We start from the raw sequence: 18,053 nt of genomic DNA on the forward strand, positions 1-18,053 counted from the left end.
CTAATTTATCCCCCTTTTTGTTTTTGCTCAGGACAAGTATTTCTTAAAAAAAGATATACTGGGAGCTAAGAATATCTATTTAGAGGTTTCTGTTCCTAGAAAACAGAAACAGAGTTGGTTTCAAATCCTGTGAACAGTCTCACCATCAAAGACTCAACATACAGATCGCTATCCTCATCATCCCATTACTATTACCACAGACTAGCTTTGGAGATACTACAGCTCTATCCAATAATCTCTCTCTAATAGGGTAATAACTGTTATGGCACACTTCACTAAATGGTAAACTGCCAGGTAAATATTGAGTTTTTAATAGCTGACATAGCTGGCCTTAACTGCTAATTTTCTGGAAAAAAGACTTAGGACTGATGCAGTTGTGGAACTCAAGTTCAAGAGGAAAACACTTCTTAAAATCTGCTTCTGGAAACCCCACATAATAGCCATATGGTTCAGTCATACAAGTAATCCTCATCTGTAATAATGAGTGTGAAACACATGAATCCTGCTAAAGATTTCCTTCATGCGTGGCTTTGTTTAACAAGTGCTTTTAATCTTTCCCTTATCTCTGCTGACTGTCCTAATCTTTATGGGATAGCATATATTTAGACACGGCAAAAAACCCTCTCTTTTTAAAATTCGGATTTCTTTCTTTTTCTGCACAAGCATGTATGGTCTTCATTATGTCTCAAGAAAGGCACCTGCAACTCTCTGAGAAAAGCAATTAACTCCATGGTTTAGTTTAACTTTCCTGCAATATCAATTTATTTGACAGGGTTGCATTGTTTTAAAATTGCCTGGTTACAGTTAATCGCATCTAGTTGTGAATTTAGATACTGTTCTAACACTGAGAACAAATACTGAACAATCAGCTTTTCCATCAACTTCATTATTTCTTTGCATACCTTTGTGAAGAACAATTGATTTTAGCCAATATAAGAGCACTGTTTTCCCCCACTTTCAGGAAAGCTACCAGGTGCCTTTAAAGTTATAGTGTTCTCTATTTTACATGACACTTTAAAATGTAGTTCATAGTGTGGTTAAAAAAAGAATGTTACTCAAAATAGTTTGAAAACAGGCTGCTATGTGATCAAGAGAGTTTCCAAGGATGACAACTTGGAAGCATCTAAGGTGACCATGTTCACTAAATACACCTTTATCCAATAGGGAGAGGTGTTTGCCAAGGGCATTGGATGAAGGCCAGCATTTATCTTTTGTCAGTCACTGAAAAGTTCTGGTCTTGTTGAGAGTTTAAAATGACAGTACCTCATTTTTGCCAGGAAGTTAGGCAACTGGGATCCCAAGAGACTTTTAGGACACAATCCTATGCATGTTTAGACAGAAAAAGTCCTACAACTCGCAGGATTTCCCAGCTAGCATGGCTGGCTGAGGAATGCCCAGAGTTGTAGGACCTTTTTCTGTCTAAACAAACATAGGACTGCGCCCTTATATACCATTTTAAAAAATAACAGCCTAGCAGGACAAAATAAAAACATTAGAGGTTGAAACTACTTCTGAAATTTGTCATGAAGATAGACAGAAAATTAGCTGATGGTAGAAGAAAGACATTACTAAAGAAAAAGAAGACACTGTCTGATTGTACAGTTGATTTGCTAAGGCAAGTATCTGGTCCCTAGGCCTGCAGAGTACTGCTTGCTCACCAGTGTCATGGCTACTAATTAGAGCGCCACTGGAAGTGTGTTTAGAGCACAATAATTTTTTAAAACGAAAACTAACAATTTTAAACTGTTTGATTTAAATATTACCCTGAAGAGCTAAAGTCCTCAAATGCAATGTTTTCTCCTATAGAGTTTTAAGCCCAGAGCAGCTTATATATATACTTAAAGGCCCCACAAATTATCATGAAGTGCCTTCTTTCTTGTAGTTATGGGTTCCCAACAATCGCGAACATTTCTTGGAAAAGCAGTCTCAAAAAGTTAGCTTTGTAAGTTTCAAAACATAGCGGGATGATTGGAAAAGGAGGGGGGATGGTTGCTGTTGTGTTGAAGAGGTGATAACAGGAGGCAGGTAGCATGTTTTCACATCTTCACCTTTGTTGATAATGTATGCAGTGGCTCATCGGAGGTATTTGATGTTAATTTATTCAAGCACACCTGTACAGGGCTGGAAGTCAGGTAACTAGATGAGCAAGTAGTATATGCTTCCGCTTTCCTGATATAACTACCCAGAGGCCTATCTGCACACAAATTTAGTTCTGGAAACATCAGCAGGTTTTAATAAACCAAATACAGATGTCTTTTTCCATATAAATCAAGGAGTTTACAAGCTTAAATCTGGACTCATTTAACTAGCAACCTAATGGCAGAATCACACTTGGCACCAATAGTTGCCTCATATTTATTTATAAGTCACCCTAAGCAAATATTATTTTGTTTTTAAATTTATTCATGGGGCTGAATCACCTTTCCCACCTTACAGACAAACACACATGCTTTTCGTTCTGCAAAAATTTAAAGACAAACTTTAACAATTAGCATCCTTTACTCAGAGGAAGGCAAAGCATAGAGTTCCTTTCTTTGTAACTTGGGGTAGTTAACAGTTATGTTTGAAATGCATCTATTTAACATAAATTTAGGAAATGAAAAAGTGAAATAACTTATCTGCCTGTACATAGAGCCCTAACCTAGTCCAAAGTAACAAGGAAGTTTTACATTGCCAATTGCTGATAGCAATAGAAAATGGATATTAACTTATTAGCATGTCTTAGACTGATAAAAAAGGAAAGGAACAGGTTTTTTTCTTACAGTTTAAAGCTTGCTGATACGTGTGTCCCAGCAAACCAAGCGTAGCCCTTCACTTTTTTGTATTGCGCTCCTTCACTTGAAATCCCATTGCAGTTGCAGCCTCAAGCAGGCAGTTCGAAAGGAGGCTTATTGTGCATCTTGTAAATCATAGTTCATCACCAATGCGCTATGTTCAGCTTGGTTAGTTGCCAGTTGTGCAGGACTTCTTTAAATTAACTAACAGTACCAAGATCTTGTCAGAGGGCAGAATTCTGATCCAAAACGTAATCAGTTTTTGGTGGCATGGAGAAAATCATCTGATCAACATGGTGAGTGAGTACACAAGAATGACTGGCATATAAGACAGTTATCACAAAGAGGAGGGCAGCCATTTTGAGTGCCTGAGGCCAAAAGGCAAAGGATAGGAAGGCTGCTTCTCTCTCTCACCTAACTGTATCTCTTTTCAATTTCAGCTATTTTCTCCCTATGACCCTTCATTAACCACTCTTCTAATAGTCCAGAAAGGTTATCCTTCCAGGTTTCTCCTTTCATTTTCTTAGGGTTGTTCTATGGTCTTGAGCTGTTGCCTTTTGTCATTGCTGACTGGGCACAATTCCACAAGAATTGGCAAGGGAGAGATTAAAGGATGCTGCATATGATAGTCCCCATATCTTGGTTGGTGGAAAATTGAATGTGCAATTTTCAATGAACCAGATGTTACTGTAAGAAACAAAATATTTCAAGTGAAATATTTATCAATGTATAAGAATTAAGCCCCTTTTGTATGATTAAAATACTGAATTTTAAGAATGCTTTCTAAAGCCTCTACAGGAATAAACATATTCCTTGGAAAGACTCCTATGTTTCCTCTTGCAATAGTGATAACTGCTGAAACAGACTAGTTAAATTGCACTTCATAAACCTCTGAATTTACTCAAGTAGTTAAAAGAATGCTCACTATTATTTCCACAGAGATGCTCAATCAAACAATGTCTTAAATATAATGTTAAAATGTGACATTCTTCATGTGCGCATTAGATTATGTGTTTCACATTTCTGGTACAGCAATTAGTGCTGAAATGGCTATAATTGGGTTCTAAAGTTAACAGCCCATTAAGGTGACTGAAATAAGTTCTCTTCTCAGTGTTATTACTCCACTTATTTGGCAGTGGAGTCAATAAGGCACTACACACTGGTTTACATCTTCAAGGTCTTCTTTGCTACCTGAAGGACTAGACATGTAATGGACTTTCTTTGTGAGTTTTCATTTAAGAAACGATCTCTAGAAAGGTCAGCAAGAAAACCTTAAATTACAAAAAACCTTATTGGACTACGATTTTACCTCAAGTGCCTACTCTTCTACCCAGAGATAATGACTGGCACAATGTCAATATAAAGGACTAACAAAATTTTGCCTCACTCTCAAATATATTTATACATGAGCATGTGAGGACTTCCAGAACTTATGAGATTGTAAGCAGCTGCAAGACGACTTCCTAATTCCCTTCCTTCCTTCCTTCCTTCCTTCCTTCCTTCCTCACAGTCATTCTTCTGAGATAGTTGACCTCGCAATCATGGCTTGCACCAAATATTGTAATACTAAGTACAAAAAAGCTGCTCCTGTAACTTCCTACTTAAATGTCTGCAAAAGTGACCAGTACTTTTGCAAAACCAGCTGGCTTTTTACAGATTCTATGGTCAAATTGTGCACACAACAGAAATCTGGGGCATCATGTGAAGCTTATCATTCTTAGGGTGCACATTAAAAACCTAAACCATCATGCAGAGTTTCCAATGCATCATATGAATTCCTTGCATTTATGAAGTTCGCAGATTGCTGCACTTTTGGGACTCCAGCATACCATTTATAAAAGAAAGAATTAAGGAAACAAACTCCCTGTGTACTTTGTGCTGTGGCTGAGAAAAACAAAGAAACTCATATACCACATTCAATCTAGAATAATACCTAGATATCAATTATATTTAAGGCTCAAATTTGTTGCTTTTATTTGTTAGCAACAACCTAGATAAAGCACGCTGCTAGAGAAGATTCATGTTTGTTGTTTTATATCTTTGGGCAATAACTTTTTATACATTCATTATGGTCAGTATATGAATTTCATTATGATATTCTGTTATGTTCATCAAATACTGCTGCCCAATTAAATATATTATCCAAATAATTTTTCTAAAATCTGCAGATTAAAAAGTCTACCTAGTAAAGTTTTTCTTTTTGATAATACATTTAAACAAATACACCCTTTGCCATCCCCTCACCTGATATTAAGGGGAAAAAAGGTGTCTTCCATCTGCACAGAATTTCACTTACAGCCCAGTGTTGAATGCAACTTGCCCACATTAACCTTTCCATGAGCACAGTGCCAAACTGAGCTTAAAAGAATTTCAGAAGGCAGATAACTGGACAGCAGGTTTACATTGCTTAAACAGATTTGCAAACCAGATAAGCCAAAGTAGTATTTAAATCAAGTTAATCCTACTGACTTCAATGAAACCAAGATGGCAGTGTCTCACTGGAGCTTACTTCCAAGTAAATATAGATCAGGATCCAAAGAGTGGGTTTGACTTATACAAGGAGTTTGAATTAGCATAGTGAATGTTTGACTTTTCTTCTTCTACTGTCTTATTCCCATAGCACATCACAAACTGCACTGGAAACTCCCCTGGATTTTAAATAAACAGTTTAATGTGTAATATCCTCACGGGGATTTCCTGTTTGAGAAAAACAAAGGTAAAGCCTCCTAATGGAATCAGTTGCACAGCTCCTGGGATCCTGGTCGTGCTTAGCATTGTGCTACCAGCCATTCCACACATTAAATAGAAATAAACCTAGTTTTCCACAGAGACCTAGTACAAATGATCACATAAACAATAGTGTAAGTGATTGGGAATGAGCTGCAGTGAGCATTGGACTCGTGTTCTCTCATCCCCTGCTCTTTCTCCTCCTCCATACAGAGTTAGGGAACAGTGGGTTGTAACCAAATTTAGTTAAGTCAAACCAGGATCAAGTCACAGTTTGGTAACCCAGTTTGTTAAATAACTTTTGTTAGCACAAACCATGGTTCTCGACATTCATATGTAACATGGGGAACTGTGGTTTATTCTAAAGTGAAAATGCAAGCTTTCATTTTGTTTACTCTACTGCACGAAGGAGGAGAAAGAAGGAAGAGCATGCAAGCCCAAGGCTTGTTCCAAATCACAGCCAGAATGTGATTTACTCAACAGAGTGCCACAATGATCGCATCTCCCTGACAAGTGTGCCAGTATATTACTCATGGTTTCAAACATCTCTGTCATGTTCACAGTATAATCCAGTTTGCATGTCACAACAAGCTCTGGGTTGTTGTCCATGATATGTGAACTGGGTAACGGGGCTGTTGTGGGAGGGACCCATGGGGTATCCCTGCATTGTTTAGCTCTGCCCAGCTGCAGCAGTGATTGGGTGGTGAGAACTAGCACACATTCACTCATTTGTTCCACTTCATTCACAGTAACTTGCTGTTTCAAAAAACTGTGGGTTGTTGTTATGTGCAAACCAGGTCTATATGTGTTTAAGTGTATACTATCAAAATCTTTGCTGCATACCAAAACACATCATGTGTGAAAAAGTCCTAAGTATTTCAGTTTAATTAGTTTGAGGTGGATCAGACTCAAATATTTGGTTCTCCATTTTGATTTATTTGCTAATTTCTGCTTAAAAGATCTGCCAACTAAGAACAGACTCCATGAGGTCCATTGGGGCTCAGTTTAACTAAGCACAATATAGGAACTGACTATGGTGCAGTTCCTTCTTTTGAATTTGAGTATGTGGGAGTCATGGGATTAAGCAGAAATGGTAGCGTTTAAACAAGGTAGCTATCGTCATAACATGGGCACAATCTTGTTAATCTCTTTAAGTGATTTTGGAAAATGCTATGCTGATGAGTGTGTGTTTTAAATCCATAAATATGGAATAAATGTGTTAGCCTGCCATTGACTCACTTTGGAAAATCCCATTTACCTTACCATTTTTAGTGTTATTTTTTGGAATAAAAAAGGAAGTCTGGCAGTTTTTTTAGAAAAGCAACTAAAATGTTTAGGACCAGCTGCTTCTGTTTAAACTAAACTATTTCAAAACTGATATAGCATAAGTGCAGTGTGATATCATCTAAATGTCCAACGTAAGTAAAGACCCTTATTAATTTTAAAAATATGTCTTAGCTCCCCTTTATCTGTGTGCACAGTGCTCATCTGGATGAATGGGGATTTACCACATGCAAAGAACAAAACACAGCTACATGTATAAAGGAACTATCCACTAAGCATTGCTTCCTGTATTCATTTCAATGGGACTTGCCCGGGTCTCCAACAGTGTCCATCATCAATATTATCACGCATGTTGAGCATTAATAGAGCGCTTAACAGATCCCCACATGAAATGGTGCAAAATATCAGCAATTGCCATCTGTTTTTGCATCCATCTGAAAGAAGGGTGCCCCCCCCATCTAATTGTCCATAAATTGAAATAGGAGCTTTTCTTAACTTGTAAGCTAAGTAACTAAAGAAGAAACTGAATGTAACAGAAGTGACAGCCTATTTGGAAAGGTTTATATACCCTACATTTATACTTTAGATGACACAATGGGTGGGTTCAGACAATATAATAACCCATGCTCAAGAGTTGAGTATGAGTTGAGTGTGGTTGTCAGTGAACCATGGGTTGTTGTTGAAATGTGGGTTATCATGGTATCTAAACCCAGCTGCCCTAACAAATAATGGTTTGTTAACCACAAAAAGAACCCATGGTTTGTTGTTGGGCTGTGATCTGTGAGTTGTTTGTGGTTGATAAACCATGGTTTGCTATCGCGCCTGGGTTCAGGCAACACAATTACCCATGTTTCAGCAACAACCCACAATTCAACAACAACCCATACTCTGCTATTGATTGTGGGTTATTGTGTTGTCTGAACCCAGTCAATAGGACTTATGTATATGAATGGCCTGTATGAGATATCTTAAATTATAGATAATCATACATTTGCAGAAGCGGGAATTCTATGTCCATAGCAGTACATATGGGACAAACAGCAAATTTGGATACAGTAGGTGATCAGTAAGCATACAGAAAACACTTGGATGTACTAATAAAATCTATTTCCAACTCTATTCCCAGGACATCCATTATCATATATCAGGCCATGGAACAATGTTTCTATACTACTCTGGATATTCAGAAACAATGGAAAATGAAACTAATAAAAGACTTCTCATATCATGGAAATATGGATTCCATCACTCTGTGTTAACTTGTGCCTGTTCTATGCAGAACCTATGCTTGGCTTGCTGAGATAAAACAAAAGTTAAGAAAATCAGTTAATAAATATGGTATTTACTGACCTGTCTCTGCTTCTCCGTGAGGGGAAGGCAGCGTTGCAGCCAGCCACTGTGCAGACATGCATCTCTTTTAAATGAACATTTCTATAGTGAAGCTTCACACTGTAGGAACTCTTGAAACTCTTCTTGCACACGTAGCAGATCTTGGGATCTGGACTTGAGCACAAATCGCCCTCTGGGGAGAATTTCTGGGGGCTGTTATAGTTGAAAGTTGAAGTGAAGCTTTCATGGAGTGCAGCCATGCTGGCACTGCCTCCATTGTAAAGTCCATATTGGCTCATGTAGAACATCTCATACGTAGGGTCTGTAAATTCTTCCTTAACCTTAACTTCGGCATGGTGGGAAGCATCACTGTGGTTTTCATCCAGCCTGTCATGGTTCATCATTGATTTGTTATTTCTTTCATGCATCATGTGTTCATCCCCTTCCATGGATTCCTCACAGAGTTTTGGCTCTGAGGATTCTGACTCATTTTCATAGTCTCTTTCATGCTCTTGGTCTTCCGATGTCATACTATCTGCTCTTCTTAGCTCTGTCCTCGAAATGCACCGGTGCCTTCCATTTTTTGAGAAGTCTTTCACAGACAACCCAGGGCTCATCTCTTCCTGAGAAAGGCAATGATTGTCATGACCAACATCATTAGCCACACTTCTGCTATCGTTAACTTCCTCATCTTCATCATCAAACTCATCAGCGGTGTCAATAACTTCCTTCTCTATTTTCACAGGCATGCTTGACTTCCTTGGTTTTTTCTTAGGGGCAAGGTCAGCATTTGCCTCCTGGGAAGGCATCATCGCTGCAGGTAGTGTTGATTCTGAAGGAGGAAGAGGAGGCTGCTCGACTGTACCAGTTGCTGGCATTAAAGGACTAGTGGGTAATGAGGTTGGAGGACTCACCATTTCACCAGGCGTAAGTAAACTTCTGTAAAAAGGAGGAACAGGCTGTACAGTCTTTAAAGCTGGGAACACGAGTTGGCTAGGTAGAGGATTTTGTAGCACAGGATCTAATGGGGGAGTGGTAAAACCCATTGGAGGCCGTCCGGGACTTGTTAACGTTAGACTGGACTTTGTACTTGCTATAACAGGGGTAGCAGCACCTGACGTAGCACGGATCAGATCCTTGTCTCGATTGTTCCTTAGCATGGGCATATGAAGTCGGGGATTGGGGTTAGCGCTGTGACGGTTACGACTTCTGAGTGAGCTGAAGACCATGTTACAGCCTTCAATAGTACACCTATGTTTGATCTTGAGATGGACTGCATTGTAGTGGATTTTGAGGGTCCCTTTGTCATAAAAGGTTTTGCCACATGCATTACAAAAGACTCTCCCTTTCCGTGATGCTGATCCCATTCTCCTCATTCTGTGGATTCTGAAGGAACTTTTTGTATGTTCAGGTTTGGATAAATCACTGATGGGGGTAGATGTCTGAACTGGGGACACAGAAGCTGGCTCAGTTTTGGGCTCGACATTTGTGATGCTGGTCAAGGCGTTCCTGCTGGATGTCTGCTCATTCTTGAAAGGTGCCGGGGAGACTTCAGACTCGCTGCTTTCATTATAGTCGTTCTGTGTTGAAAGGCTTGGTTCACGCAATCTCAGTGCTGGCTGTTCCAGCAGGAGACCATTCGGAGGCAGGCCCAACAGAGGGGCAGAGACTGGATTTATGTACTGAAATGGAAGCAGGAATGCTAGGCTGTTGGGGATGTTTTCAAAATGATGAATGCTGGAAGGGTTGCTGTTCTCCAGGTGAGCAAGGAGACTTGGGCTCCTGGTTCGATTATTGCTTTCAATAAAAGTCCTTATATCTGAATCTGCCTTTGAAGATGGTACAGCCACTGCCTGCCCTTCTTTTTCTTGAATTGCCATCAGCTCCACAATGGATTTGGTTTCCCCGAACCTTAGAAACTGCTGAAGGGTAATAATCTCTTCTTCCCTAGACATGATGGCCCAGCGGTCCAGCACTTTGCCTGCAGCATCCTAGAGGCCATATCAAAGAAACAACAAAGACAAACACAAAAGAAGAAAACCTTATTGATTCTGCATAATTATTGACTTCGATTGAAAACGCTGTGCTGACTGCTCATCAAACGCTAAGCTCAGAATACTACATGCAAACTCTGTGCTGATAGAAGTCGATCCACAAAGCAAACTTTGCTGCCATGCAAATGTAGTAATCAGAGTCATAGTTAAAGAAATAGAGTGGTTTAATAATGTCAAAGCAAACAAAAATGTAGACCAGTGGGGCTTTGTGATCTAAAATACCTTCAATAATGCCATTTTAACAACCAAGACCTATGTACTGTGTGACTGTTTAACATTCATTAGAATGAGAGATGAACTCTTGCTGTGCACCACACTGCAAATGCAGAAGGCTGCACCTTAGTCCTTATTAAATACTGCCACTATAGGAGATGATTAAATAAAGACCTTTAATATTACGTACTTTTTAGATAATATATAACTAAATCAAACAGTGAAGGTTTTTTTGGAAAATAAAATAAACTGTATTGTTAGGACCTAGAATCAACCAAGGCAGGATTAAAAAGGCAACATAAAATGTTAAGAAGAGTTTTATTTTACTTTTTTTTCCTTCCAGAGCAATATTTCAAATATAATTGTACACCAACTCAAATCAAAAGACTCGTTAAATCCTACTGTTTTGATACATGGAACTGCTACACTACAGGCAATTGACTGTTAACCTGTAATCTGAATTTGGTTAGACTTAAAATATGATGGCTTTCTGCCATTTAAAAAAATAAGTAAATGACAGTTGCAAACATTTTAACAAGTAAACATTTGATAGTTGCAGATAACATAAATGTGTAAAAATGCTGTCTCTTAACACTGCCTTCTGATAGCAAGGCAAAAGTCCAGGGAGAATACACGTTAGTAATCACTAGATTCTCTGTTGTTAAATATACATTAAAAAGCATTTCACACTTTCATTTTTGCTAGTAAGTATGAGATTTGCCTCGAGGTAGGACTTAAAAATTCTGCACTGTAATGTCAGGCTATCCACTGCAGCATGTTTGGATAAAAAAAGCATCAGAATGTTTAGATAATAAATACATCATTTCACTGGCAACTTTTCTAGTTAGGTTAATGGCAGCCATGTTGCCACCTTTGTAATTCACCAGCAAACCTTTCCCTGAGCATTAAGCAGTGAATGGCTTAGTGACTCCTGCAGAGACAACTCTCTAGCTCAGGCTTTTTATTTCTTTTCCCCCTTCTCTAAGTAGAGCTTAAGAACAAGCACAGGAAGATCCACAGACTCTTATTCTCTACCAAACATACAGGACAAGCAACTAAAGTATTAGGAAAGGAAGAATGATGTTGAAACCATAAATAGGAAAATTGCTTTTAATTTCTTCTTGTTACAAAGGAGAATTAACGTCTTTATTGCACTACCACAGAGTGGGGTGATTGCCACTAGCATAGACCCATTCATAGAAGGTAGATCTACCAATGGAATCACCATGCTCAGGGGCAGTAAAGCTTCATGCCTACTTCCAAGCTTCACAGAGGTGTCACGCTGGCAACCTCCTGAAACAGAATGCAGGACTAGATGGACTGTGGATCTAATCCAGCAAGACTCTTCTTACGTCCTTAATCTAATTATGTTCTTAAGTTCAGTATAATTTTAAAACCATACTCATTTCATAGCACGAAGAAGTTCTAAAATCCTATCTGGACATGACCTATTTGGCCTTGCAATACTAAGGAAATTTAGACAGAGATGAGCTCACTGAAATAATGTATTTCTCAGTAACTGAAATCAAAAGGAAGTGTTTGCTTATTTCAGGGTTGATTCTGACCAAATGTCTCCTCTCCCCATGGCCTAACCTTTCCTGAAGGAATACATGTGAAGAATATTAGGTTGGAATGTGAAATCCACATTTGTATTCCTATGTAACATTTTTTCATGGTTTTTTTCAATACCCCAGAGGTACTCCCTGTGGAGGAAATACATTTTGCTGGAATCAGCTCTCAGACCTGTATGAAATGAACATCTTAACACATTCAGTTAAGATGGTCAATATGGCACATCAATTTAGGATCTGATCAGATGCTTACATATTGATGAACTAGGGCTTGTACACAGCTTGTGTCAGAATTTTCCTTAGCATGTTCAAGCATGATGTGTGAACTGCATGTGCATGGCTGGCTTGACGTTGGCAAAGAGAGGAGCTGGTGTTGGGATCTCAAAGCTGGTAGGCGGAGCACTGAGGTCCATGGAAGGTGGATAAAACTTTCAGAGAAAATATCACGTAGGGCAGGGTCCAATGCTGCCCATCCGCTGGCGGAGGTGGCCACCAATTCTGGCCCGCATGCGGCTGGCCCCTACCACTAGTGGAATGGCGATTTAGCCGTTCCAGAGGCAAGCCCCCAAACTAGCAGAAACTCTCATTTCTGGAAGGGGAGCTCTGCCGACCTGCCCCCTTCCAAAAATGAGTGTTTTCGCTCATTTGGGGGCTTGCCTCCAGAACTGCTAAATCACCGTTCCACAAGCAATAGGAGCCACATGTGGACCAGATGTGGTGGGGCTGGCTGCACCCGGGCCAGAATTGGCAGCCAGCTCCACTAGCAGATGGGCAGCGTTGGATCCTGCCCAGTGTCTTGACTTTCCATTTATTCTTAACTAGTACTGCATAACAAGGACAGCGCAGCTGTGGAGAATAGCAAAGCTGTTGGAAGATGGCGTTTTGCAAAAACAATTTGGCATGGAGCTGGGCTTGCTTCCACAAGTAATCTGGCAGAGGACCCCTGGACTTGCTTTGAGTTTGCAGCTCTACCCCCTGGTACCCCTTGCTGGTTAGATTATTGCCTCTTGCTGAAATTCTGAAGCTAGCCCTGGCATGTACATAAAATAGCATTGAGAAGGGACTGGATGCAGCCTGAACCATTAACACATAAGCCCTCTTCTCATGGTGTGAGCAAATCCATGAAGATGGAAGTGGGATCATGCTAGCTAGCATTGTTCCCTGTCTCCCACATGCCCTCTACGTCACTGACTCCACCATGCATTCAGTGTAAGGTGAGAACAGGCTCTATGTACATAGGGCCTGTACAAACAACTGGGAACTCTGATGTGTGCAGTTGTATGTGCGCAGAGCCTATTTGCACATTATGGTGAATGTGTGAGGTTGATGTGTGGGGCCAACTAGCATGACCCTGTTTCCCATTCTCCATGTGTAACCTTGGACATTGTCAGAAGATGGATATAATGGAGTGTCATCGAGACTGATACTCCACTGAGATATTACTGGGAGGGTGTTTCCATGAGTGATTTACTCCAAGCTGGCTGTGTTTGGAGGTCGTTAGGGATATATGACGTTGTGGCCATCCAGCAGCCACCCCGGAGCTTATCAGGGAAAAAACGGATTTCCCAAGACTGCTTAATGTCCAGTTCTTTTCCTTAAGTTGGGTTCTCCCTGGTATATCTGCTGTGTGCCCCAACCCCTTCATTGACCTTGGGTATGCTAGCCCTGCTCAGGGGTGTGTCTTTCACCGTGACCCTGGTCAAGGGGTGTTTCCCATCCCTGCACAAACTAATTCATGTCTACTCAGAAGTAACTCCCATTGTGCTCAATGAGGCTTGTCCCCTGAATGCCTACATCAGAATTTACAGCGATCACCCTCAATTGAAATGGCACAGTTTAAAGCACAAGTTCCCTAAATGCTGTAAAACGTGATCTTGAGGCTATTCTCCATTGTTTGGTTTATTGCCTTAAGGAGTAACTACTTCACACCTTCTTACAGAGATCCTGCACAGCATCGGGTTAGAAAGGGGCTGGTTTCCCATCCCTGAGTCCTCCCCCCACTCTTTCCTGGCACAAGCATATGTGTGTCTACTCAGAAGTGACTCACATTGTGGTCAATGAGGCTTGTTCCTAAAATGCAGGTGCATCTGGAACTTCAGGGGAAAGGAGAAAGGGATGAAAGGGGGGGGGAGCCTCTCTTACTGGTTGAGCAGCCCCTGCCAGTCAGATGACATTCACTCCAACCCCCACCCCCACCCGCAAGTACGTTCTGTGAAGCGATTTTTACTAGTGCAGAGCACCCGCTCATGGATCCCTACATGGACCAAAGTGCAACAAAGCTGATTCCTTAAAAAAAAATCTGGTACTCCTCCATTCACTTTTCCTTCCATTGTCATGGAAACACCTCCTGGATCTTAGTCCATGGAATGTAATACCATCAGTCCTTAATCAGTTCTTGGAGAATGACTGGAACTATCTGGCCTTATTGGTTTGGCCTTTGGCACAGTGTTGAACTACCCACCCACTCTCGTGGTATGGCAAGACTGATATTGAAAGTATCCTTGGCTCATTATGGTTTCTTAGAAAGTATTTTTTGTTTGTTTCTTGTTTTTTCAACTGCAGGACTGGCTGAGATAGCATAAACCTTTTGGTCTGATAATGCACAGGCATTGTCCATCTACACTCTACAAGGACTCTGAAATCTGCCAAGGATCTGCAACCTGATCCTACGCATCGTTTCAGAACTATGTCTCACTGGGTTCAATAGGCTCTACTCCTCGTGTGCCTAGAATTGGAGCCTTAGTCATGGCTGGGCCCTGGCTCTCTTTATATACTGCGCATGTCCAGAACATGGTTTATGTTCAGCCTGGCAACTTATTCAGAGTTTATTCTACTTCTTACAGGTCTACATCTGTACAATTCTCCATAACTTGCTAAAAGTCTGCACCTGTTTCAAAGGAATCATACATTATAAAAGTTAATTGAGCATACATGTGCAAGTAAACCTTCATTGAATACCTACCAGTTGGATCTTTTTTTTAAAAAAAAGATGTGGTCCATGTTGTCTGTTCTTTAAGATTTATCCAAATCAAGCATAGAATATATTTTAAAAACAAATTATCAGTTTACAACATTTAGAACATCAGCCATCAATGGAAAGTGACGGTGACCTTTATTTTGAGATATTTAAATGAGGCAGTGGCTTTTGTTGGTAGTTGTTGTTCACTAGTTATCTCTTTTTGCTACTATTACTTTACAGAAAACTGAGCCAGAAAAGATGCATTTGATACAATACTTCAATTTGCTGCATTATAATCAAAGCTCAATGTTCATATAACACTAGCTGAATAAAAACTAGCTATGTGCTATAATTCAGAAGTAGATAAGGAGGAATAGGAATATTTTAATATTAAAAGTTCTAAGAAACAAAGACAAACATCCCTTTGGAGTAGGCTATAAACTAGCTTTAGATTCCTTGGTGTATTGTAATACTTGGCTTGAGGTTCACATCATTTCTGACATGTAACCGATTTCTTGTTTCTCTCATGATCTTTTCCCAATGCCATTAAATGTTATCAACATTTACATTTTTAATTACAAAAGGTTGCAATTCATACTATTTCCATCAACCCATTACTGAATAAGACAATTCTCTTGTGACCGTGCAGACAAGAAAGTCAGGGAGTGTCCATGGTAAGAAAGTCCTCAAGAACAGCATCCCATATCTCTGCAGTGTAAAAGGTTGCTTCTGCTTCTCTAGCCTTCCAACAACGTAACCCCATACATACTTACTCAGAAGTAATCCCCACTGACTTCAATAGCACTCAGTCCCAGGTAAGTGTGTCTATGAATGCAGACTAAGACTGATTTGTACATACTGGTTGCTCCCTTCTGATTTCAGTAAAAGGAAAATCTTCAGGCCATATATGATTAACCTCTAACAGTACAAGACTTATAACCTTACATTATTCTTTCCTTCAGTCTAAACAAGCACACATATTTCTTTCTCTATATAACTGTACAAATAAATATTTCTAGATATACACACATAGTGTATTTATTATTGGGTCAGTGAAATAGTGTCCAAGTTAATCATTTTCTGATTTTTGCTGACCTATAGGTTAGGATGAGATATGCCAGGACATGTTAGGATACATCTTGTCCTAACATGTGGGTCATCTAAGAATGTGTGATGAGTTCAGGATGATCATCACAGATGATTCAAATAGGGTTAGAAAAGGTAACCTCTCACCCCAAGATTCAGTGTAATTTTCAGCAGTTTAATTCAGGGAGGGGTTGTCCTGTGGACAGGGAGGAGAAAGAGAGAGAGAGAGATGATTTCCTGAGGGGTTCTGCTTCATAAATAAAGTTTTTGATACAACACGAAAGCTTTTACACCTTGTTTATGAGACAAGCACATTTCCTAGGAACATTTTCTACCATGAACTTTTGTTCAAAAATAATCTTTGATTTGAGGTTGTTTTTCTTCTTCATAAAGATATTCTACAATCTACAATACATTAGCCAACTGCTAATTAGTATATATCTATCTGTATTTGCAGGTCTGCTATTATCTCTCTAATTTACTTCTTGGCATAGCTAACTGAAGCTAAATGTATGCATCCATGTCATGCATTCAAGGAATGATAATTATACAGAAGCTACAATTAATAAAAAGGTTAAAACAAAAAAAAAATCCTCCTTTAAAAAATTATAATTCTGGGAAGCACTTAGGGAAAATTTTCTATCACTTTGTCATAGTTTCTGAGAAGTACTTTAACTTATTTCAAAAGCATTTATTTCATTAACTGAGTTTGTATGTAACTACATGGTATCTAGCAATCAGGTTATAGTAATGTAGTGATGCCTCTTCATGGATCACTGCCTTGTTGTGGCGAAGGGGCATGTGTAACTCAGTGAAGCCATAAGCTATGCCGTGCAGGGCCACCCAAGACGGACAGGTCATGGCAGAGAGTTCTGACAAAATGTGGTCCACTGGAGAAGGAAATGGCAACTCACTCCAGTATTCTTGCCAAGAAAACCCCATGAAACGTATCACAAGGCTAAAAGAGATGACGCCGGAAGATGAGCCCCTCAGGTTGGAAGGTGTCCAATATACTACTGGGGAAGAGCAGAGGGTATTTCCAAGTAGCGCCAGAAAGAGTGAAGCGGCTGGGCCAAAGCCGAAAGGACACTCAGCTGTGGATGTGTCTGGTGGTGAAAAGAAAATCCGATGTTGTAAAGAACAATATTGTCTAGGAACCTGGAATGTAAGATCAATGAATCAAGGTAAGCTGGAGGTAGTCAAACATGTGATGGCAAGACTGAACATCAACATCTTGGGAATCAGCGAACTAAAATGGACAGGCATGAGCGAATTTAATTCAGGTGACCATCATATCTACTACTGTGGGCAAGAATCCCTTAGAAGAAATGGAGTAGCACTCATAGTCAATAAAAGGGTGGGAAAAGCTGTACTGGGGTACAATCTTAAAAACGATAGAATGATCTCAGTACGAATCCAAGGCAAACCATTCAACATCACAGTAAATCAAGTCTATGCCCCAACCACCGATACCGAAGAAGCTGAGGTTGATCAGTTCTATGAAGACCTACAAGAACTTCTAGAACTAACACCAAAAAAAGATGTCCTCTTCATCATAGGGGATTGGAATGCTAAAGGAGGAAGTCAAGAAATCACCGGGATAACAGGCAAGCATGGCCTTGGTATACAAAATGAAGCAGGACAAAGGCTAATAGAGTTTTGCCAAGAGAACACGCTGATCATAGCAAACACTCTTTTCCAACAGCACAAGAGGTGACTGTACACATGGACATCACCAGATGGTCAATATCGAAATCAGATTGATTATGTCCTTTGCAGCCAAAGATGGAGAAGCTCCATACAGTCAGTAAAAACAAGACCTGGAGCTGACTGTGGCTCAGATCATGAGCTGCTTGTTGCAAAATTTCGGCTGAAATTGAAGAACGTAGGGAAAACCACTAAACCATTCAGGTATGACCTAAATCATATCCCTGACAAATATACAGTGGAGGTGAGGAATAGATTTCAGGGATTAGACCTGATAGACAGAGTGCCTGAGGAACTATGGATGGAGGTCCGTAACATTGTTCAGGAGGCAGCAACTCAATCCATCCCA

At 39.9% G+C, this 18,053-nt stretch overlaps 1 protein-coding gene across 1 annotated transcript in view; it reads right to left on the bottom strand.

Moving 5' to 3' along the window:
- Positions 1–18,053, bottom strand: part of BNC2 (basonuclin zinc finger protein 2) — a 380,730-nt gene that overhangs the window by 18,379 nt on the left and 344,298 nt on the right. The window contains exon 5 of the mRNA XM_084832130.1: positions 8,136–10,105. Within this exon, the coding sequence (XP_084688256.1) occupies positions 8,136–10,105 (1,970 nt within the window). The remainder of the gene's footprint in view (positions 1–8,135; positions 10,106–18,053) is intronic.

This window comes from Heloderma suspectum, chromosome 2 (genome assembly GCF_057233095.1).
Source record: "Heloderma suspectum isolate Gila_16-S chromosome 2, 16-S_ref, whole genome shotgun sequence".
NCBI lineage: Eukaryota > Metazoa > Chordata > Lepidosauria > Squamata > Helodermatidae > Heloderma > Heloderma suspectum.